This window comes from Tupaia chinensis, unplaced genomic scaffold, assembly GCF_000334495.1.
Source record: "Tupaia chinensis unplaced genomic scaffold, TupChi_1.0 Scaffold000553_1, whole genome shotgun sequence".
NCBI classification, from domain to species: domain Eukaryota; kingdom Metazoa; phylum Chordata; class Mammalia; order Scandentia; family Tupaiidae; genus Tupaia; species Tupaia belangeri.
Window position 1 is genome coordinate 675,264 of NW_006160065.1, and position 24,462 is coordinate 699,725.

The 24,462-nt window shown below is 36.4% G+C and overlaps 1 protein-coding gene across 1 annotated transcript in view; it reads left to right on the plus strand.

The window, feature by feature from the left end:
• Nucleotides 1–24,462, plus strand: part of CDH10 (cadherin 10) — a 205,073-nt gene that overhangs the window by 130,059 nt on the left and 50,552 nt on the right. Inside the window, exons 3-5 of the mRNA XM_006157669.2 lie at nucleotides 4,987–5,281; nucleotides 6,798–6,917; nucleotides 7,741–7,908. Of these exons, the coding sequence (XP_006157731.1) occupies nucleotides 4,987–5,281; nucleotides 6,798–6,917; nucleotides 7,741–7,908 (583 nt within the window). The remainder of the gene's footprint in view (nucleotides 1–4,986; nucleotides 5,282–6,797; nucleotides 6,918–7,740; nucleotides 7,909–24,462) is intronic.

Sequence of the window (24,462 nt, forward strand, 5' to 3'; positions counted from 1 at the left end):
GATGATATCAAGGAAAATGTGGAGAAAGTATGAAATAAAAAAAGATAACTAAATAATAAAAAAAAATACTTAAAAGAAGATGAGAAGCTGAAGGAAGAGACCATAGATTCATTCATACTCCTACTGTAACTGTTAGGAAACAATCACCATCAATGGACTTATCATGATTTAGCTCTTGATTTGAATGGTCTTTTTTTTTTTAATTACCAATAAGCATGTATGTTCATCAGGGATAGACAGAGAGGGAAAAATAAAGCACCCTAATAGGGCAAGGTCCCTCAGCAATTCCTTCTGCTCCCTCTCTCCCCATCCTATCCCAGTCTCCTCACTTTGAACCGTGGTCCACCATGTAGGCTCTGCCCCCTTTAACCACCAGCCCCTCCTTTGTTATCATACCCATTGATTTTTATCTAGAGAAGAAATTAATTCCCCAGGTCACAGTAGACCTAAAAATCCATTTATCTGCCTCACCCATTAAATATTGCTGTTGTTATTTTCCTTCTCTGTTTCTCAAATATGTTTTTTTAAGATAATCTTATTAAACAGGTTAATGACAAGTCCCCAAATGTGTTCATTTTTTCCTTTTACTATAGAGTTAGTGATAGCTGTTTCCTTTTGTAGTAAAAGACCTTTTTAAACCCAAATGATCATTAATGCAAATGCTACTGTTGCAAGAAAAATTTATTATTAAGTCTAGGTTGTTGAGACCAGACATATGGATTTGTAGGCATAATTTGTCTCTCTTAACTATATTCCCTCTGTAGAAGGTAGGAATTCTCTCATTTTTGGATTCACAAAACCATAGTCTAACTCACAACCTTCATCTCTTTGCTTCTCTACTACTACTATGTTCAATTTTCTAATCGGGCAGAAATTCCCATCATATGTGGTTCAATTACAAAATTTAATTTTCACTCTCTGTGGTATAAGTGAAGGTAAAAATCCTACTGTGGTTTATCTTCCAAACCTGAACTTTAATAATCTCACTGTCCCAGCAGCTTTTTTAAAAAAGAGTTCTTTATTTAATTTTACTTATTCATTCATTTATTTTAATTTGACCAGAGAAAGACAGACACACAGAGAAGGAAAGTGAGAAAGTAAGCCACCAGGTCTAGGACTTGAACTGTGGTCAACCATGTGGGAATGTCCAGTGTCTTAACCACAACACTACCTGCTGCCCCCACTCCCAGCAGCTATTTGTTCCCTGTCTGATTAGAAGAGAAGAACTGGTCTTATTTTATTTTTTAAATAATTATTTATTTAATTTTATTTATTATTATTTTAATTTGATCAGAAAGAGATAGACAGAGATAGAGCACGAGAATACAAGCCTCTAGCTCCAGGACTTGAATTGTAGTCAGCCAAATGGGAGTTCAGTGCCTTAACCACCATGCACCTGCCAGCCCTGGGAAACTGATTTTAATTTTCCCAATCTTGCCATATATTCTTTTTTCCTCCCAAATCTATGTTCTATATTCATCCAGTATTTTTTCTGAGATACGTAATATTCATAAATTGGAAAAAAATTCCCCATGTTTAAATCTTCTCTCATTCATTATATCTGGTAGTTCCATGGTTATATGTTTAAGAAACACTTCCTTGTTCTTGGGGTTAATTCGGTGGCTCTCCTGTGAACTTTCATTATATAAAATATTTCCATCTTCCTTAGAACTAAAATTCATTGATTTGCTTTTAAAAGAACCCTGACATTTATGACAGTAAACAAATATTTCTCAATTAAAATGATTAAGTAAATGGTAAATATCATAACTGTCTGCTAGTAGCAAGCCATGCAGTTGTGTAATCAAGTGATCGATAATATCAATAATATTTTTTAAAATTATTTTGCTTCCTGGACAGAGCAAGAAATACGCAACACTTAGATCTGCCATTTGGAATATTGCCACTCTGCTGCACACGCGTGTAATTGGAAGGTTTCCCGGCAACAATGTGCATTTTCAATTACTAAAAAGCATCAATCTTTTGACTTTTTGAGAGTGGTTTTCTATACAACGTGGTCATATATTACTTCTGAGGGCTTTTTAATTAAAAGCAAATATTTCTTGAGTTTCTCAACTTCTCTCTTTGCTTATGAATATATAAAAATGCAGTAAAAATTATTTGTTACCTGACTTCTTTACTTTTGTAGTAAAAGTACATATATATATTTGGAATTCTTTATCCATTTTATGTAAAATAATGAATATCTATGCAGAAATCAGAAAAATGGAGTTTTATTTAGACTTGATGACTAAATGCTAAGTAATACATACCATTAGCGAAATACACAAAAAAATCTGCTTCCTTTTTTAGTGATAACTAGTAACACAATATATTAGCTATATATGTATGAGATCTATTTATTTTAAAACATTTTTGTTGTCAGGACCAGTGGATGTTATAGTGGTTACATCGCTGAACTCCCACATAGTCTACCGCGGTTTGAGTCCTGGACCTGGTGGCTTAAAAAACTCATATCAGGTGCATGTATGCCAAAATCCCAAAAGGAGAATAGAAGAGAAGGGATTGTGGCTTGATAATCCCCCCTGGCGGGTGGCTTCTCACTTTCTGTCTCTCTGTCTCTTTCTGGTGAGCACATGCACACTCTCTAAAAACAAAAATGATTATTGTTTATATAAAAATATTTTCACAACTAAGTTTACTGTCATAAATTCCCATACAGAAAAAGACACTTTTAATTAAACATTCTACTTTATTTATTTTTATATATTCAATCACTGTATAGTTTAATTTTTCTATGCCTAACTAGAAAGAAATGTATGTTAAGGTTAGTAATATTAGGGCTGGCAGGTGGCATGGTCGTTAAGGTGCTATTCTCCCACATGGCCAGCCATGGTTCAAGTCCTGGACCTGAGTTCTTGTTTTCTCACTCTCCTTCTCTCTCTGGTCAAATTAAGAAAGAATAATAATCATAAATATTGAATTAAATATTTTTAAAAATAATGTAAAGAGCAGAAATAAAATATATTTAGATTATTTATGCAATTTCTCAAATTATTAAAGTATATCATTTTCAATTTTTAATTCTCTATGTTGATTTACCCATTCTGATTTGTGTATATTTTATATGAATATTTTAAAAAATACATGATGATGCCTGTTATAGTAAATAATTTGTTAAAATTTTAAAAATCTATAGATTTTTTTTGTGTGTGTGTATGAGAGTTTTTGTCATAAGGCGTGTGTGCTCACCAGAAAGATGCAGAAAGACACGATGAGTGGGTAAGTGAGAAATACTCCTCTCCTCTGGTGGATGGTCATGCCAAAATCCTTTCTCCCCTATTCTTCTCCTGGAACCTTGGACACACATGCGCATGTATCGGGCATGATTTTCAAGCCACCAAGTCTGGAACATCTACAGTTGGACATCTGAGAATCTTGTGATACAACAGCTACTCCATCTGCTGGTCCCAATCTATTGTTTTTTGACATGTCTTACCAAAGAAGTAGCAAAATGAAAAGAAACCTTTTAGATGTTATTATATTGCAAATGATAAAACTGCATTTGTAGTATATGAAAGTGTTACTGGTTGAACTGTACAGCTAAAGGAAAATTCTTGTGTTTTTCTATGCCAAGTGCTATTCCTGCCAAGTGTTTCTTTTCAGGGTAAGAATTCCATGGGGGGAAGGATATAGACTGGACTGGAGCTTAAATGCCCTTTTCTAGACTATCCTCAAGGTGCTTGGGACCCATTAGTCCCTCCTGAACGAACATTCCTGAGTTTGCTTCTCGGTCCCAGCAGAGTCTTCTCCAGGTTTGCTACCTAGAGAAAGGCCAGATTCTCCCTGGTACATTTACCCTGAAGCCCGAGGGCTGGCATTATAGGTGTCTGTTAAAAAATCAATACAGATAGAATTTGCTCATGACATATGGGCTACTGGGCTAGTGCGGTCTCTAGGATGGCACAAGCGCTGGACTGGGCTTAGATGTCCATGTAAATGACTCTTTGATGTGCTGATTGAATTGGAAAGATTCAGCATGGCTATGTTACAGGCACAGGCCTGAGGGCAAGGAACAGGCATGCCCTGCACTACTGTACAGAAATTGTCCTTTGAGGATTTTTTAAAATAAAAGTATTGATTTACTTTTATTTATTATCCTCATTATTATATATACATTTTCAATTTGCTATAGGGCACCTGTGCTCACCAGGGAGAGACAGAGAGAGACAAAGAGAGAGAGAAGAAAAGTGAGAAAGCAAGTGGCCAGGTCAGAAACTTGAATGGCAGTTGGCTGTATGAGAGTCCAGCAACTTCACCACCTCGCCACCTGCTGATCCTGTCCTTTGAGGTTTTTAAGGAGATAGATTTGACAAGGTAGGAAGCTAGAACATAAATGATTTTATTTTGTTATTAATTGATTTATAATATTAAAATACATAGGCATATGTTATGTAAGTATGTATCTGTTCCCTCGCCCAGAGTCCCACAAATATTTATGGGGTAGTCGCTGTCTATAGAATGAATCAAATCCTGATGGGTGTCAATCCTGAAATTCAATTTATGTCTCACAAATCTTAAAATAATACTCATTCCGCAACAGGAATACAGTAACTAATAATAAGTTTATAGGAGACTAATTTCCTATATATTATGACTTAAAGAACTTTCCATTCACAGGAAGAGATGAGAGAGTGATGTTTACACCAATATGTTAAGGCTGATGGCTTATCTCTTTACTGGAATTTATTTGCCCCTGAAAATGATTAGTTATCTAGCAAAGCTAGAAAGGAGTTTGGTTTATTTTTAGTATCTTTTTTCTATTTAGAATAAAAAACACAATGATATAGCAAAGGATATTCCTATTGTTTAAAGTAGATAAATGAGTGTGATCAAACTTACTCAGTTTTCATTTCAAGGACTAAGATAACTGACCCATCGCTCAAGGGAGGACCTCTGTGAAATCTTTCAGCTTTAAGCACCTTTACACATTATCATGAATATACTCTTTTTCATTTTCCCTAGTTACATTCAGACCAAGATAAAGGAGATGGATCACTCAAATATATTTTATCTGGAGATGGAGCTGGTACTCTTTTTATTATTGATGAAAAAACAGGTGATATTCATGCCACAAGAAGGATTGATAGGGAGGAAAAAGCCTTTTATACTCTACGTGCACAAGCTATTAACAGAAGAACTTTGAGACCAGTGGAACCAGAGTCTGAATTTGTGATCAAAATCCATGATATCAATGACAATGAGCCAACATTCCCAGAAGAAATTTACACAGCCAGTGTTCCTGAAATGTCTGTTGTAGGTGAGTTTATTTGCATCATTTTTGATGATGTTCAAACAGCATAAAAAAATTACAATGAAATTTTTCTCATATTATGACTATATATTATATAGATATAGTCACAGGGATTTGGATAGCAGTTGTGTGAAATTCTGACCCTAAATATATTATTAAAATATATTTAGAATAGATGTAGTATAAACTCTTTACACGTATACTCTTGTCATAATTTACCTGAAGAGTTCATCTAATTTATTTACTAATTTTAGATCATGGGGTTGATTAAATATTCACTTCTTTCTTACTGTCTAGAAACATTCTTCACTACTATCATTATATATGAAACTTGCTGATAGAAATCTTGTATTCAAATATGGTAAAATTATGACATAGTAATAGAGAATTACAAAGCTAGTGTAACCTATAAGACAGGAGGAATAAGAATAGTAGGGCTATATTCAAGTAAATGAAATTTATTTTTTTCAAATTAAATGAATGAAAAGTGTACTTGTAGACCAAGTTAAAAGTTTTTCTTTAAAGAATTATTAATTTAATTTTATTTACTCATTCATTTATTTTAATTTTGCCAGAGAGAGATACACACAGAGAGAGAGAGGGAAAGTGAGAAAGCAAGTGACCAGGCCAAGAACTCAAAGGGTTGTCAGCCATGTGGGAGTGTCCAGTGCCTTAACCACCATGCCACCTGCTGGTCTCCAGTTGTTTTATTTTTTTTTAATAGAGAATGACAGGAAATCAAAAGCATCATCAAGCATTTATAATACTTTTAGAGACATGTGGTTGTATTTAGCAAGAAAATAGACACTTCTCAAGTGTTTGTAAGTTGTTAAAACTGCTGAAACAATTCTGATGATTTTTACTTGTAACAGTTAAAATAGCAATTTTGAGACTTTGCGTTTCTCAAAAGCATTGTTCTGAGATTATTATTTAATGTTTACTTTGCTAAATCTCAAGGACTTGTGGCAATTCCTTTACTCTAAAGCCCTTTTAAATATCATGAACTTTATTAAATAGATTTTAATAGTCCACGGAACTTGGGATCATGTTGGATTGTTTCTAAATTTAGAATTTAATCTATTCATAAAATTGTATTCTAGAGCAGATGTTAATTATTTTTAGAGTTAATTAGTGGAGAGGGAGAAAGAGGAACATACTTATTCCTCTGTGATTAGATATGCCCTTTACACGAAACAAATCTATTATGTGCAAATGAATTTAAATATCAAACCTGAACATTTGTAAAGTGACTGTGTGTGTTATATTTTGGTACACTGTAGCATTATTTATTGCATGCATTAAAAAAAAGGGCGCTTGTTGGTTAAATAAATATTATGTAGTTGAATTCAGCGTTCTCCTTTAATGACACTATGTGGACATGATTGTCATCCAAATGCTTTATAAATATTTCTTTAAGAGGTCATTATTAAAGCCAAAAAGCATTCAAGTCTTCAATGAAAACCAGTGCTTTTGCTCCTCCTTCTGGTGCTGTGCAGAACTAAGCTGAATTTGGATACTTCAGGTACTTCTGTGGTGCAAGTCACAGCTACCGATGCCGACGACCCGTCATACGGGAACAGCGCCAGAGTCATCTACAGCATTCTCCAAGGGCAGCCCTATTTCTCTGTGGAGCCTGAAACAGGTCAGGAATAATAAATTGATATTTGTTCATTTAATCATCTTTATGACCTTCATAAGTAGAAAAAAAAAATGATGGGCAAACAAGAACAAAACCTTAACCGTTAACATCAGGACAGAAGTGATTATGCCACACTTAGATTTTTTTTTTTTGCCTTTTATTTAGTTTTTACCTTTTAATTAATTAATTAATTTCTTACATTCAATTGCTGTGTATCCTGCAGCATTCCAAATGAATTTCCCCATCATAACTACACTGCACCTTGGTCCAGAGGGGAGAACAATATGGAGAGTCCTTGAAGACCTACAAATAGAACTACCATATGATCCAGCAATTTCACTCCTGGGTATCTACCCAAAGGATAGGAAAATACTCAGTTGGAAAAACATTTGCACATCCATGTTTATTGTGGCATTAATCCCTATTGCTAAGAACCAACCCAAATGTCCACAACCAGGTGAATGAATTAACAAAATGTGGAACATGTACACTACAAAATACTACTGAGCCAATACTACTGATAGAAAGCCACACTGAAATTTTATAACTCCGATGTTTGTGTGAGCTATTGAAAACAGAACTGTTTCAGTGTTTTTGCATATGGGTTTAGATCACTCAACACTGCGATATTGCTAGAAAATAGAAAAAGCAACACAAATCATAAAATTTTATGTGGAATCCTTTTTCAGTGTTGAGGACAATACAAATTAATAGCCAAAACATTTATCTTCAAATTATTACTAGTTAAAAATTACTGATATAGCATTCATCAAATAATAATTGAGAATTCAATGAGAACAATAAAAGCTTTTGCATGTTCCTCAAGGTATCATCAGGACGGCTTTGCCAAACATGAACAGAGAAAACAGGGAACAATACCAAGTGGTCATTCAGGCCAAAGACATGGGTGGCCAGATGGGAGGCCTCTCCGGGACCACGACCGTGAACATCACACTGACAGACGTCAATGACAATCCGCCTCGCTTCCCGCAGAGTAAGCACCCTTTAATGGTCATTCTACTGGGCGAAAGTGTTAGCATAAGAAAAAAGCAAAAGAAAAATAAAACAATCATCAAACTTTTGATTCAAACCAGACTAAAAATTGTGCTATAAAAATAACAAGAGGTATGTATGCTGAAGAATTCGTTGTTCTGAAAAAAAATAAAATGAAGTCGTTCAAGCATAAGTTATTGAGAGAATGGAAGACCTGTGATCCCCAAAACTCTTCAAATGTGTATTTTGTATCTACAACTGTGATTTAAGATTTGTTCTTCAGTTAGCAAAATATTTTATTAGAAAACCAACTAAGTCATAATTTTACCATAAATGTGTTTCCACTTAACAATTTAATTTAAAAAAAAAGATCTTCACTTGATAAAAATTTCAATGAAAACTCTATTTGACAAAATATAAGGACTGTACCATAAAGAGCTTTGTATGGAGAGTCTTAGGGACTAATCAGACTTGCATTTGACATCACTTTGTGTGGAATAGCAACAACTCTATAGTATTTTCTATTTCTGGTCAATATATAGATCAACTTTTTTTTTTTGAGAGATTTTCACTGTAGGGCGCGTGCGCTCGCCAGACAGACAGAGAGAGACATAGAGACAGAAAGCGAGAAATCACCCCCCAGGGGGGATGGTCACGCCGCAATCCCTTCTCCTCCATTCTCCTTTCGGGATCTTGGGCACGCACGCACACGCGCCCGGCGTGAGTTTTAAGCCACCGGGTCCGGGACACGAACCGCGGTCGACTACGTGGGAATCCAGCGACATAGCCATTACGCTAACTGCTGGTTCCCAATATGTAGATCAACTTTGAATCAACTCACATTCTCAAAATAGGTCGAGAACAGATTAAAAACCCTTCTCTTCTGGCTACGTAATGCATGCAGACATTCTTTGCACACACAATGGGCAGACTGCACATTTCGTTGCATACTAGGGAGGATAATATGAATGGACACTTCCAAGACTTAAACAATTTCCTGTTATTCCACAAAATCTTGAACTTCAGGATAAAATTCAGACTTGTTATGAATATGGCGCATAAAGAAGATGCTTATGTGATCTAGGTCCTTAATTTTACCTCTAAATTGGACATTCCCCTCCCCCATTTTAGATTTGTTTGTTTGTTTGTTTTGGTTTAAATACTTTTTCATTAAAGTACTAAAATGTGAACAGAAGTAGCATTTTGTATTTATATCTTTACACTAAGGACACTCAGAAGGAATTATGGTCTGGATTTACTGGATTATTTTGACTCCTTAAAAGCATTTTATTCTTTTCTGTGTGTGTGTGTGTGTGTGTGTGTGTGTGTGTGTGTGTCTGTGCGTCTGTGTGTGTGTGTTTAATCTAACTTTGATTATTACTAATGCATGATTTGAATTAAATTGTTTGGAATTCTGTATATAGAGGAGTTGTAAAATTCAGATAAGACTTTCTTGAGCAGTTAAACATATGCCCGTGTCTGTGATATTTCTTTTTTAGATATTTAAGTCACATATCCCTCAGGTCTTTTCACATAATCAGGGTTCAGCTCCAGATTACCTTTATCATTAGCGAAGAAAACAAAACCAGTGATAATCTTTTACAGTTCTTTGAAACAGGCTTAAAGACATGTAAGCGATTTCAAATTTGTATTTTATATTTTATATGTGTTTCTGGCCACATTTTATCTTGATCCTTTTACTAGGAAATTGAACAAGCAAATCCAAGAGAATACACTTTAACTAATTAATTGTGTAATCCACAATGAATAAAACTAGTCTTGAAAAAATTATTTTGTCAGAAATAAATTCTCATTAAACGGACTATTATATATAAAATTTTTAGGAACATGTCTATCTAAAATGCAGTTTATTTATGAATGGCATATTCAATAAACAAATTAATAGATTCTTCTTAAATGAGGAAATTAAACATTTTAAATACAACATTGTCCAATAAAATTTCATTCTATTGTTTTGTCATTTATTATGACTCCTTTATTCATTCAATTAATACTTTATTTCCTTTCATTAGGTCAAAATTTACGATTGATTTCAGTTAGGTGTATTCTACAAACCCTTGCATAGCAGTAGTGTTAGTAATAATAATAATGATAATTAAAATAAGGAAATGAAGCAGCAGCATAACTTCCAGTTTCTGAATAGAATTTTTACAGAGAGTATACCAGGTTACTTATGAAACTGTCTTACTTAATCACAACAAATTCAGGCTGACATTATGATCGTCATTCTAAAAATGAGAAAATTAAGGATAAAGATGTTTAGGCCCAAATGCTAGTTATGGCAGAAATGAATTGAAATCCATGTATGCTTCCAGATGTACAGCACAATACATTTAGAAGCACTTCAGTCCATCTTCTGTCTTGTCTCATTATTTTTTAATTATAGAGGGAAACATAGTTTATGGATTTTTTATTTTATAAATTATCTTTTCTGTTATGAGTATGTGCAACCCTAGCTGACTATTGGGAACACTCAGTCATGGTAATTAGAATGTTACTTGATGGTTTAAGTGATCTAACACCTAGAAAACTAGTGTTTAATGTATGACATCATTTAATTACATAATCAAGGTTTTGAGAGTTCTATAGTTTATGGGAACTTTCATATATAGCATAGCAATGAAATCTCATAGCTAAGCTGAATAGACCCACTGTCAGTAATACAATCAATGTATAGAAAAAGAAAAGGAGGCTCAGGGTGGACATGATAAGAAGAGCAAACCAACTATATAATAGAAATACAATGTAGGGTCAGAGGTGGTGTTTAGGTTAAGGTGCTGGATCTCACACGGCCTGCTATGTGTTCAAGTCCTGAACCCTGTGACTTGAAACTCACTCCAGGCACATGTGTATGCACCTAAAGTCCTGAGAGGAGTCTGGAAGAGAAGATATTAGAGCATGGCCATTCACCATGGAGAGTGATTTCTTACTTTTCCTCTCTTTTTCTGGTGAGCATACCACCCTCTAGTAAAACCTGGAAAAAAAAAAGAAAGAAGAAAGAAGAAAGAAAGAAAGAAAGAAAAAGAAATGAAGAGAGGAGGAAGGAAGGAATATAATGCAACAGAAAATTTGTGCCACGTGTATAATTTTAAATTTTCTATCAACCATATTGAAAAAGTTAAAATAAGCAGGACACATATATTTTAATTATGTGTTTTTCTCCATCTCAGTATTATCTTTAAATATATCATCATATGTTATATTCTTTTTTTGCCTGTAAGTCTCATACTTACTTCACTTAGTTGCTACTTACCTGATGTATTTTTCACTCAGTTCAGACTAACCGTATTTTCAGTCCCTAACTATGGGACATGAGGGTTAGGGGTTTGGTTAGCAGCTCGCGTATTGGACGGTTCAGAAAAGACCCTGGCATCAATCTGTGTGAGTTGTAGTGATTGTCTTCACCTACATCTTTTTCATCTTTGTCAATTAAACTGACCTTTTTATTTTTCAGTGTCATCAGTAGCACTGGATAGTAGAGGATGCTTAATAGAGTGATGTAAGACTAAGTCGTTTAATGTTCGGGAAACATTGACTTGGTGTATGATAATTACTATGTTTATGTGTTCAGTCACATTGATGTATGTAAGTGCTGCACTATTACTATTATTCAATATTATAAAGTAGGTCAGAATGTAAACTTTCCTTTAAGTTGGCTTATCCAAACTCAACATATCGCAATATGTTGTATCAAAAATGATCTTTCATTTGGAGGGGACAAGTACGAATAAAAAACCCAATGTCCTGCTTTATGCTTTATTTTACTGCATGAATTTATAACAGTGGTTCTTCATCAGAGATCATTTTGCCCTCCAGGAAGTGTCTGGCAAGTCTTGCGATATTGCTGTTTGTGTCAGATGGTGAGCTCTACTGGTATTAGCAGCACCTGCTGTTAGGGATCTTAAAACTCAATTGACAAGGAATTATCTGGTCCAATGTATCAACTGTGCTTAGGTTGAGAAATTTTGATATGTTACATAAGAAACAGTTCAAGTAGAAAACATAAACTCATTTATTTAAAACATCTATTGAGAATACCCTTGAATCAATGATTTCAATAAAAGTATATGATAGTCCAAAAAAAACAAAAACAAAAACAAAAACAAAAAACCCCTTACTGCTGTCCCTACCATTTCATTAAGACAGGTAAATCACACATTAAGTAAAAATATCATATACTTACAAGATTTTGATTCAAACCTAGAGAGAAGAGTGAGATAATTCTGTGGGTTGTAGGAAAAGTCATGATACATTTTCTGTTTTTCTATGTAAACATATGTCATGACTTTTCTAACAACTCAATAGTTAGGGCAAGATGTAGGCATTGAGGGAGGATGAAGTCTAATGGGAGGTCTCATTCAAGAGATGGTATTTCATATGAACACTGCAATATGAAATTGACACAGTCATACAGAAAGGGAGAGGATACTTCAAGTGGAGGGAAAAGCAAAACATAAACTCATTTATTTAAAACATCTATTGAGAATACCCTTGAATCAATGATTTCAATAAAAGTATATGATAGTCCAAAAAAAACAAAAACAAAAACAAAAACAAAAAACCCCTTACTGCTGTCCCTACCATCTTTCATTAAGACAGGTAAATCACACATTAAGTAAAAATATCATATACTTACAAGATTTTGATTCAAACCTAGAGAGAAGAGTGAGATAATTCTGTGGGTTGTAGGAAAAGTCATGATACATTTTCTGTTTTTCTATGTAAACATATGTCATGACTTTTCTAACAACTCAATAGTTAGGGCAAGATGTAGGCATTGAGGGAGGATGAAGTCTAATGGGAGGTCTCATTCAAGAGATGGTATTTCATATGAACACTGCAATATGAAATTGACACAGTCATACAGAAAGGGAGAGGATACTTCAAGTGGAGGGAAAAGCATGTGAGAAACCCTCGGGCTGGACTGAATGAGGTATGTCAATGAGTGAAGATGAGTTTAGGGGAGCTCTACACTCACAGGAAAATTGATAATCATAAAGTATTATGTAATTATTGGCATCTATGCACTCCTTGGTACTACTACTAGAAAACATTGGCATCGATAAACTCGTTAAGATGGGGGCAGCAGGTGGGGTTGTGGTTAAGGCACTGGACTCCCACATGAATGGCTGGTTGCAGTCTCCAACCTGGCCGTTTAAAAACACCCTGGTGTGTATGCATGCCCAAAATCGCAGGAGGAGAACGGAGGAGAAGGGATTGTGACTCTGGGGGATGATTTCTCACTTTCCCTCTCACTGTCTCTCTCTGTCCCTCTCAGGTGAACATATCTAACCCATGGAGTGGGAGGGGGACTTAAAAAAATAAACTCCCTAATATGCCCTAAGTTATTATGTTCTTCTGGTCATAGGAGAATAGAAATATGTTAACCTTAATATAACATGTGCACATTAGTATGATTTTAAAAGGGAGGCGATGTATTTGAAGGTTGGGAGCATACCTTAAAACTGATGATACCCAGAAGTATTTTCTGCTCTTTTACTCTAGATACTAAATTATATTTCTCTCTACCAAACTATACTTCTGATGTGATTTTTTTTTTCAGAAGTCTGTGTTATTTCTAGTGATTTAATTTAGAGTTTTAAGCAAATTTTTAGATAAGTCAAGAAAAAAAAAATCTATGGCTTACCTTCCAGTAACAGGCATTGTGTTTGAAATTAAGCATATGGAAATTAATAACTTGATATCTTACCATGAGGGACTTATTGTCTAGTGGGGGTGAGAGTATTCAATACAAAATAATAATTCCCAGGAAGGACCTATGTACAGAACGCAATGGGCGTGTGAAGAACAGCACTGCTTCACGTGTGGGAGCTGGCAGAATGAGCACGTCCTTTATTGTGGAAGCCTCTCTGTAGGATTTATCCCTTGACCTAAATTCTTCTTAAAACCGCTATGTACTGTAAGCACAGGAAGATAAGGAGAGTTTGTGAAGCTGCACTCTAGCAAAGTTACCCCTTTTACAAAACGTCCCATAGATGTGAGAATCTCTAGGTGATGGATTCATGTTTGCTTGTCTCTATTATTTCTTATCTATTAATATATGTTTGCAGTTTGAAAAATTTAAGGTAGAATATCAGGACAGTAAGGGTAAAAGTGATCATTGTTTCAATAAAGTCTAGTGAGATGAGCTCTGGGTAGCTACAGGAAGTTCCACCACTAAAGTAACTTTGGATAACTCTCCCACTTGGTTCTACTAAAAATGCCTTTGGAGAAAGCTGAAAGGTAACATATTTAAAAATAACAACCAAAGGGACCAGCAGGTGGCATAATGGCTATGTCGCTGGACTCCCATGTAGTCAACAGCGGTTCGAGTTCCGGACCCGGTGCCTTAAACTCATGCTAGGCATGTATGAGTGCATGCCCAAGATCCTGAGAGAAAAATGGAGGAGAAGGGATTGCAGAGTGGCCATACCCCCTGGGGGGTGATTTCTTGCTTTCTATCTCTCTGTCTCTCTCTGTCTTTCTGGTGAGCACACACGCCCTATACCAAAAACCTCTCAAAAAAAAAAAAAAAAAAAAAAAGAGCCTCCAAGAAATAATGGCATGAATCTAGCAGATGTGAACAAAAGCACATATATCAGAAAAGAAATACAGTAGCTAGAGAAATCTTGCATTAACGATGAGTCAGAAAGTAATTTTTGAAAGTCTGCTATATCCCAGGCTCCATCCAGAAATTAGGCCTATGGTGTCCAACAGAGGACCTGAGCTCGAGGTTGAGGATGTGGAGGATAAATTGCTAACAGGTAAATATATACTGTGGCATCTGGTAGCGTGGCAAGGGCTGAAAAGAAAAATAAAGCAGGCTGAGTGGCTAAAAATGCCTGGGGTACCATTTTTGTCTTGTTTCTTTTCTTTTGTTTTGTTTTGCCTTGTCATAGGTCATGAGCATTTGCCAAGAAAGAGGGAGAGGGACAGAGACATAGACAGTGAAAGGGAAAGTGAGATATCACTCTCCTCCTGCCTCCCCGGGGAAGATGGCCACACCACAATCCCTTCTCCTCCATTCTCCTGGAATCATGGGCATGCACATACATGTACCAGCATGATTTTCTAGCCACAGGGTCCAGGACTCAAATCACAGTCGGCCATGTGAGCATCCAGTGACATAGCAACTATGTTATCAGCTGTCCCCAGAAAGGGTAGCATTTTAGAAAAGGATGAATAAGGAAGTCTTCTCCAAAGAGGATTGAATAATTCCAAAAACTGAAAATGCATTTTAGCTCCTCTGACTCCTCTGGACTTCTGTTCCTACACATGTAATACTTATCTCTCATAGGGTTATGATGAACCAGTCAGGAGCCTGCAGGTGATGTGGTGGTTAAGGTGTTGGACTCCCACATGGCCAACCATGGTTCAAGTCTCAGATCTGGCTGCTTGCTTTTTTAATTTCCCTTTCTCTCTCCCTGTCTCTCTCTGGTCACATTAAATAATAATAATAGTAATAGTAATAATGATAACTAATAAAAACAGATGAGTAAGTAATTCTTTTTAAAAAAGAACAAAGGTCACATCACTAAAATGTCTTCACTTGTAGCTGTAGCATGTACTGGGTTCTCAGCATATACCATGTGGTCTTCCCTCCCCTTTTCCTTCCAAGGACCATGTTCCACGTTTCTAACCTTAATGTTTTCACTTTGGTGCCATGATGCTGGTCTTTCCTGGCCAACCAAAGATAAAATACGAGCATCTAGAGATCTGTAGCCATGAGGACTATAACAAAACAAATGCACTTAACCACTAAGTACCACATAAGACTTCCATTAATGAAAAGTCCAGAACCAAGTTTCCTGCAACAATAGGACTCGATGAAGAGAAGTAAATAGCTTAGGCTTGGGCAAAACTTCCCAGCTCATAAATGAGACCCCGACCCTAGCATGTGGTTCACCAAGACCACAGCTCTTTGTTCACTTGTAGTTCCTTTCCCACGCACAGTGTCACAGAGACAGAAGACGGAAGGTTATTTTCACAGTCTCTTTATAATGGATAGGGGCCCTTATGAAACCCAACTCTTACAGAATCATGCTCCTGTTTACTTAGCACAGACTCACAGACACTTTTGCACATAGCTTAGATTGACAGCGGAAATCTAGGACCAAGAACAATAACTTCAGTTTAGCTGAGTCTTTTTCTTTTTTTTAGAGATTTTTGCTATAGGGCGTGTGTGCTCTCCAGAAAGATACACAGAGAGAGAGAGAGAGACAGAAAGCGAGAAATCACCCCACAGGGGGAATGGCCACGCCACAATCCCTTCTCCTCCATTCCCCTCTCAGGATCTTGGGCATGCACACACATGGGCCTGACATGAATTTAAGCCACAGGGTCCGGGATTTGAACCATGGTTGGCGACATGGGACTTAAACAACATAGTCATTACGCTAACTGCTGATTCCAGCTTAGCTGAGTCTTTATGAAGGACAATAAAAAATACTTATAAACTGCAAATAAAAGATCATTGTGTGATTGACTGACTAACTTATTTGTAGGCAGGATATTATGTATATAGTTAATATCCAATTAATGAGAATTTGATATGGTATTCAATATGGAAGCATCAGGTCTATCTTAAGTGCACTCAAAGGACTGCCTTCATTTCTGTGTGCTGTTTATTTGTCCGTGGATTATTGAGAATAGAGATAAAAATCAGTTGTTTTTTGCCATTTGGTTACTGTTAGTTCTAACACTTAATACAGAATGTCCCACTTATAGGAACACTTTTATTAAGACAAATTATGTGATGGGAGATGTTTGGATGTGCAAATAAACTTAACGAGCCTCTTATTTCCTGAATAGTTCAGTATCATCACTGTATATTTCCCATCAAATTCTTTCTTTCCCTTTTTTTAAATGCAAACATTCAGAGAAGTCTGCTACCTCTTATTTATTGACATTGGCTCTCATATTTGAAGACAACATTCCTGATTACATGAATATTCATGTTTATTTCAGATAACTATTTCTTTTTCCATCAAACTGTTTCTAAAGATTATATACAACTACTGCTCGGCCAGTTCAAAAGCAAAAGTAAACAATTCTAGAAAAAACCAGAGCCTAGGAGAGATTTTATACCTATACTTATTTGTTCGATTTATCTGAATAGTCTTCATCGACTAATGACTTGAGCCCTTTATATTTCTTAAATGTGGCTTCTATAGTGTTTTAGTCTGTTCCTTTACTAATACGAGACAAGACCCAAAATGCGATGATTTATAAAAATAGAGCTTATTCAGCTTATGGTTTCAAGGTTCAAGGGCAGGGGCCAGATCTGGTGGGGTCTTAGAGCATCCAGATCCTATCAGGAGGCAAGGCTGAGCAGAGTGGCTGTGTCCACCCTCCCTGTGTATCTCTTTTCCTTATCTCAGGGCTCCACCCTCATCACCTCATCCTAATCTTTTTCCCAAAGGCCTCAGGTTTCAGCACCATGAAGGTAAAACATGTTTACCCTCTTAATCCCATCCCAACCAAATCTCAGTGACTGAGTTTGGGGGAAACATAGAAACCATAAAAAAAAAAAAAAAAAGTTGTCTGAAAATAAATAAAATAGAGCAGCAGTTTTTGAGTAATAGTAATAGATATTTTCACAGCTGCATGAAATCCCATCAATTACAATAGAAGCTCATTGAATTCTCTCAGCATTTGTACGAAGTACATCATCTCATTATCTATTTTGTTTAATCAGTTAGAAAAATTGAAACCTCTGAACTTAAGCTGCTTGTTCATGCTTCTACACATGGGAACTAAATAAAAGGCAAGTTAAGAGACCCAGGTTCTTTGGCTTTCCAGTTTGTGCTCCTAAACACTCAAACGAGAAAGGAATTTGTACATCAGAAGTTGTCATCATCTTCCTTGGTGCATCCCTCCATTAATTAATTACAGGACTCACTAATTGTACGCAGGTCAGAAGACCAACTTCAGGGAGGATATGGTGAATTTGTAAACTATCTTCGTATCTTGATACCAAGACAGCAAAAAAAAAAAAGGCCTTACCTTTATTGGTTGGTGCTTTTGTAATATGTAAGGACTGAACATGATTGTCCCCTTTTCTGGTAACTTTATGCTGTTTGGGCAGATAAGAAAACCATTTGCATGAGACAAGGTCTTTCAAGGAAAGGCCCCTATGATATACACAGGGATTTAAGACACGTACATTCAGTGAGCTGGGAGACCAATGTAATCCCTGCTCGGTACAAGAGAGATTTGATTTAATAAGTGCTGATTTTCGCTTTGTAAATAGAGTCAACCTCTCCTCCACTGGGGATCCCAAGGTAATGTAGGCCCCAGGCTGATTTGCATATTTTTAAATTATCAAGCACTTTTCAACTAGAGCAACTGGCAGGTATGTCCCCAGGAAGATGCTTCAGCATGAAAAGGAAGACAATGAAATTAAAAAATGTCTCTTTTTTCCTTTTTTATTATGTAGGAAAAAGATGAACATATTTATATTCAAAAGCACTGATACACAGGTTATATTGGTTAACTATAGTGAGGTTTTTACTGTGATCAACAAAATATCCTAAATGTTTTTAGGATTTTTTCCATTTTCTCAATGCTTATAGTTTATAAGAACTATAAAGAAATGGTTATTATAGCATTCATTGATTAACTAAATATTGACTGATGTCCTATAATGTGCCAAGCACTATCCTAAAAATTAATAAATTGTAATGATCTTAAAATAATAAATTACATACAGAATTTATCTACAATTTCTCTTATACTCACTATCTCTCATTCATTTTCTTGCTTGCATCTATGTGTGTGTGTGTGTCTATAGATATCTCTATATATTTATTTATATATGTGTTATACATATGTGCAAATACTAAGGTCTCTGAGAACTTCATAAAAATGTATGCTACTGAAAAAACCATGCATAGAATTCAAAAGAAATTTTGCACCAAAATAAACTAGTACTTTAATTCTGTTTCCATAAACGTTTTGAAGTCTTCTCATGTAAGTACATATGCACATATATACACGCACACATTGTCATATGTACATGACCTAACTGAAGAATAATATAATAAGATTAATGCTATTTTTATCAATTAAAGCCTAAACTATACAATATAAACACTTTCAGACATAAAGGGATCAGGAAAAGGAAAATTATTTAAAACCATTTCTAAAAAAAGTCAGCTTTATAGGCAGTAAAACAAGGGAAACCAAGAGGAGGAGGCTTTTTCTAGGAGGATCAGAATGAAGAAAGGTCACCTTTGGTGAAGTGGGTCCTTTGGCATGGCTGGATCCGAGTTTCCAACAAATTGTGAGAGGTGAGGCAGTGTAAGCCTCCTGAAGAAGCTGGGATACAAAGATGACATGCTGCACATATAATTCAAAGGATTATTTATTTATGTATTTATTTATTTATTCATTTATTTATTTTTGAGAGCATCACGTACAGTTTTTCATGTAGAGTAATTACCGTCGTAAGAGTGTAGCACTTTGCTTGTCTAAGAGCAAGAGATGATGACCATGAGGCCAGCTGGTGGCACGATCATTACAACACTGGTCAGTTATGCCAACTGCAGTTTTCATCCTGGACCTAGTGGCTTTGAAATCATGCCTGATAGAGACCAGCAGTTAGCGTAATGGCTATGTCACTGCACTCCCACGTAGTCGACCGTGGTTCGAGTCCTGGGCCCAGTGGCTTAAACTCACGCCGGGCACATGTGCGTGCGTGCCCAGGATCCCGAGAGGAGAATGGAGGAGAAGGGATTGCGGGGTGGCCATCCCCTCTGGGTGGTGATTTCTCGCCTTCTGTCTCTCTGTCTCTCTCTGTCTTTCTGGCAAGCAAAAACCTCTCCAAAAATAAAATATCATGCATGATGTGCATGCATGCATGCCCAAAATCCCAGGAGGAGAATAGAGGAGAAGGGTCTGTGGCATGGTCATCTCCTTAGGGTGTGATTTCTCACTTTCCCTTTCACAGCCTCTCTCTGGCAAGTGCATGTACCCTAGGGCATAAACCTTTAAGAAGTAAAAAGAAATGAAAAGAAAGAAAGAAAAGAAAGAATGGAAGAGTTGATGAGTCTAAACTAATGTTGAAGCAAAGAGAATCTAGGATGTATTTACGAGGGTAAGCCACAAGACTTAGTAACTAGGTTGATAAAAATTTTAAGGGATAAATAATAACAGTATTGGTAAAAAGATTTTTTTTTGAGAGATTTTCACTGTAGTGCGCATGCGCTCGCCAGACAGACAGAGAGAGACATAGAGACAGAAAGCGAGAAATCACCCCCCAGGGGGGATGGTCACGCTGCAATCCCTTCTCCTCCATTCTCCTCTCGGGATCTTGGGCACGCACGCACACGCACCCGGCATGAGTTTTAAGCCACCGGGTCCGGGACACGAACCGCGGTCGACTACGTGGGAGTCCAGCGACATAGCCATTACGCTAACTGCTGGTTCCCAGTAAAAAGATATTTTTGAGCTTTCTGCCAGAAGTGTTTGTAGAAAGAGAAAGACAGGGATTTCAATTCAATTTGCACATTTTGAATTAGATGCCTGCAGAAAGTCAGTGCATTGTAAATATGTAGTGGCTGCTAAAATATGTCGATCCGAGTGCCTGCATGACATGAAAATGAAAGCAGACAGGTACGGTTTAGCTAGGCTAAATGTTCAGAGTGACAGAACCTGGGGAAATCTACCGTTTCTCACGAGCGATATAATACAGAATTCTCTAAAAGAAGTCATATACATAAAAATTATGTAACAACCTATTTGGGATGCTTTGGCTATTTCAGTGGAAAGTTGCCTTATACTCAATTGCTTTGTATTTTGCATAATAGAATTTCAAGTTCTCCTAGATTGTGGTACCCTTTAGAACAAACTGGGGCAATGCCCCGGGGATATAGGCACAGATATAGACATAAAGACACAGGGGCCAGGCAGAGGTACGGTGGAAACATAACCTAACCCATGGGAGTTCATTTCCTGGGAACTCCCTGAGTGCATGTGAGAATGTCCGAAAAGCGCGCTAGGAGGAGCATTAGGGTCTGATGAGTAAGGACCTGTTGAAGGTACCTGTCTCTCTCTACCTCTCTGTTTCTCACATGAAAGAAATACAATGTTTTAAAAAGAAATATAGATATGAAAGTAGTTGAGCAGAAATGTGTAGACACAATTAGGTTATTGTTACAGAATGGGTAAGTACTCCAACAGTTTCTGGCAAGATACCTTGTAAAGAGATTAGGCACCTGATAAAATGCATTGTATCAATGGTTAAGTTAAGGTCTAGCTTTATTTTCCCAGTCTTGTATACTTGTTATGTTTCTACACTTTGCAACACTGTATATCTATGGATGACAATGAACTGAAAGACAATTTCAAAGAAATGTATCAAGATAGATTCTCCAGACTCTGGGGGTCTATGGAAGCGGCTCTAAAAGCTTTGTGGTGTTGCTTTCCTCACCAGCATGAACAGGAAATGAAGACTTCAGGAAGCATCTCGTTTTGCTCTAATTTAACTTAAATGCCCACAGCTAATTTGCTGATCATGTCTACACTGCGAACTGAATTTAGGTCTCTGTCTTTCCTCTTGCGAGAGTCTTCCATTCCTAAGCCTCAGTAGTTTGTCAGTCTCAGTGTGACTTTCAACTCTCCTCTGCTTTCTCCTAAATGCCCATTTAGCATTGCATAATTTCCTTAACTACTCAGCAGTTCCCTCCAAGGAGCTTTATCTTGTTTTTAATTTCTTCCTGTTAAGCTCATTAAAAAACATCTTTTAAACATTATACAATGGAACGGTTTATAAACGTGCATAATTGTGTCGTTTTTCTTAAAGCAAGTATTGTTTGAGATTATTATGCAGCGCGGAGATGGTACAATAAGATTACACACAAAGCAAATACAAAAGTTAAACTAATGTTAAATTATTTTGTTGATTCGTATGTGTGGTGCTTCTTTATCTCAGCTCTGGAAAAGTGGAGTTCTTATGTGAATGTGAATAGCAACAAGGGTAGGGAACAAAAGATAAAGTATGTTTCTTTGAACCTCATGGTTTATTATCAGCAAAACAAAACATCAGGTCTTTGTTGCTGAGCTGAAAACCTGGAGGTAAGCAGTTTGCCCTCCTTGTCCTTCCAGTTAATTTCTGGCATCTCCTTTGTTCTTCTAAGGAAGTCACCCTGTCACATCTCTTACTTTGCCTATCTTACGTGTTTCCTCCAAATGTCTGACTCACATGGAACTGTCAATTATTTCTAATTCTAGTACACGAATCTGCAGAGGATTTTTTTAAAAAATATATTTTGTTACATTTGTAAAATTTACATGTAATCAGTGTACATCTTTATAGCCTACAAAATGCTTTTTCCCAGCATAAATGCAGGGTATTTCCGTTAAGTCAGTCCAAGATATTAACATAGTCATGATCATCAATAGATAACTTTTCATTTTTGTTCTGTTAAAATTTTTTTTTCTTTCCTCTGATACCTACCCTCCCAACCCCCTTTTCTTCACCCCCTTCCTGTACTATCTCTGGTATCGACAGTTGTTATTATTCCTTCCAATCTTCCAGTTACTGCCATAGAGTACAGTATTTGTTATATATTAAGTGGGGACACACAATGCCTCTCTTTCATAGTCTGGCTGGCTTCACTTGGCATTAAATCTTCCATGTTCCTCCACTCTGTCAAATGTCAGGGTCTCATTACTTTTGTTGTTGTTGTTGTTTTACTTTTTTTAATAGCTGAGTAGTAATCCATCCTTATAGGTACTACATTTTATTCTATCTAATAGTCTTCTGTTCCTGTCCTAGCAATTGAGAGTAAAACAGTGATAAACATGGACATGCAAGTGTTTTTCTTTCTGAGTGTCTTCCTATTCTTTTGGTAGATACCCAGGAGTGGAATTACTGGATCATATGGCATTGTTTTAATACTTGAGTGAAAACCTTTTGGTAATCAACTTTTTGGTAGAACAAATGGCCTGGAATAGTAACCTTGAATACTAAAGAACCAGAAATGTATCAGAATTGGTTTGAATATTCAATAATAACTCTTTATCACTTGAGGTTGTCCACAATAGTCTGAAGGTGCTCTTACTGAAGTAGCCATGCATTTTGTTCAGTCCTTGGAAAGCCTTCTTTGTTGGGGCCAGCAGGTGGTGGGGTAGTTAAAGCTTTGGACTCCCACATGGCCAGCTGCAGTTTAAGACCCAGATCTGACAGCTTGAAAATCACACCATGTGCATGTGCGTGCGTGCCCAAGATCCTAGGAGGAGAATGGAGGAGAAGCAATTGCGGTATGGCCATCCACCCTGGGCTGTATTTTCTCACTTTACCTCTCACTGTGTCTCTCTAGCAAGTACCTATAAAAAAATCCAAAATAAATATAGAAAGAAAGAAAGAAAGAAAATAAAGCCTTCTTTGTAATATTACCTTCTTGATTTTAACTTAAAAGAACTTTCTGTATGGATACAGAAATGGCAATTACCTCTCTCCCTTTCGCCTTTGTGCCTTTGTGCTTAAGTGAATAAGCAAACTAAGAACGTGCTCACGAGGAAGAAATATTTATCTGCTTCAAACATTAAAAGAGAAACAGATGATTCAATCTGACACCTGGGAATGAATTTAAAACAACAATAAACTGGAATTGATAGGAAGGCATACCACATAATTAAAACTCCATCAACTGTAGGATAATAAATAAATAAATAAGGACATGCAAATAGAGGTCTTTAAGGAGAAATGAAATTTAAGAAGGGTGACAGGCACTCCTTTGCTTTTGTCAGTGTATGCATGAAAATCTAAGCCTCTTTCTGTCTCCCCCCTGCTGCTTTCTCTACAAGGTAAACACCCTGGGAGAGAGAACTTGCTGGCTCTCAATTAAAGCAATTTCAGTTTGCTTGACAAACTAGGATACTTGTATTCCACATACAAGTCTTGGAAATAAATATTAATAATAAAGTAAAGATGAATCACTCTTTCATACATTTAAAATACAGAAATGCACTTTTCAATTTTGAGAGAGACCCAATAAATTCTATCTTAAAAAAATGATTTCTTAGCACAAACATATTTCCAGAGAAAGCTTGTCAAATTAAATATGTGAGGCACTATAAGAAATTTCCTGAATGTGAATTAATTACCAAAGTTGCCATATAATCAGCTTTAGTACTAGGCGAATGATATATAATTGCATGTGTGCTTTAAGGAAAAATAAATATATGTATTGGAGTGTATGCCCACATATACAATTTATATCTCTACATCCCTATAATCTGTCTACATAACTCCCTTCCTTCTGGCAAGTGACTGTGGAAAAGAACTGATAGATCACCAATATAGGTGTATCATCAATAATGTTAGGAGAGACCAGCAGTTAGCATAATGGCTATGCCGCTGGGCTCCCATGTAGTCGACCACGGTTCAAGTCCCAGACCTGGTTGCTTAAAAAACTCATGCCGGGTGTGTGTGCGTGCATGCCCAAGATCCCAAGAGGAGAATGGAGGAGAAGGGATTACAGCATGGCCATCCCCCCTGGGGGGTAATTTCTCTCTTTCTGTCTTTCTG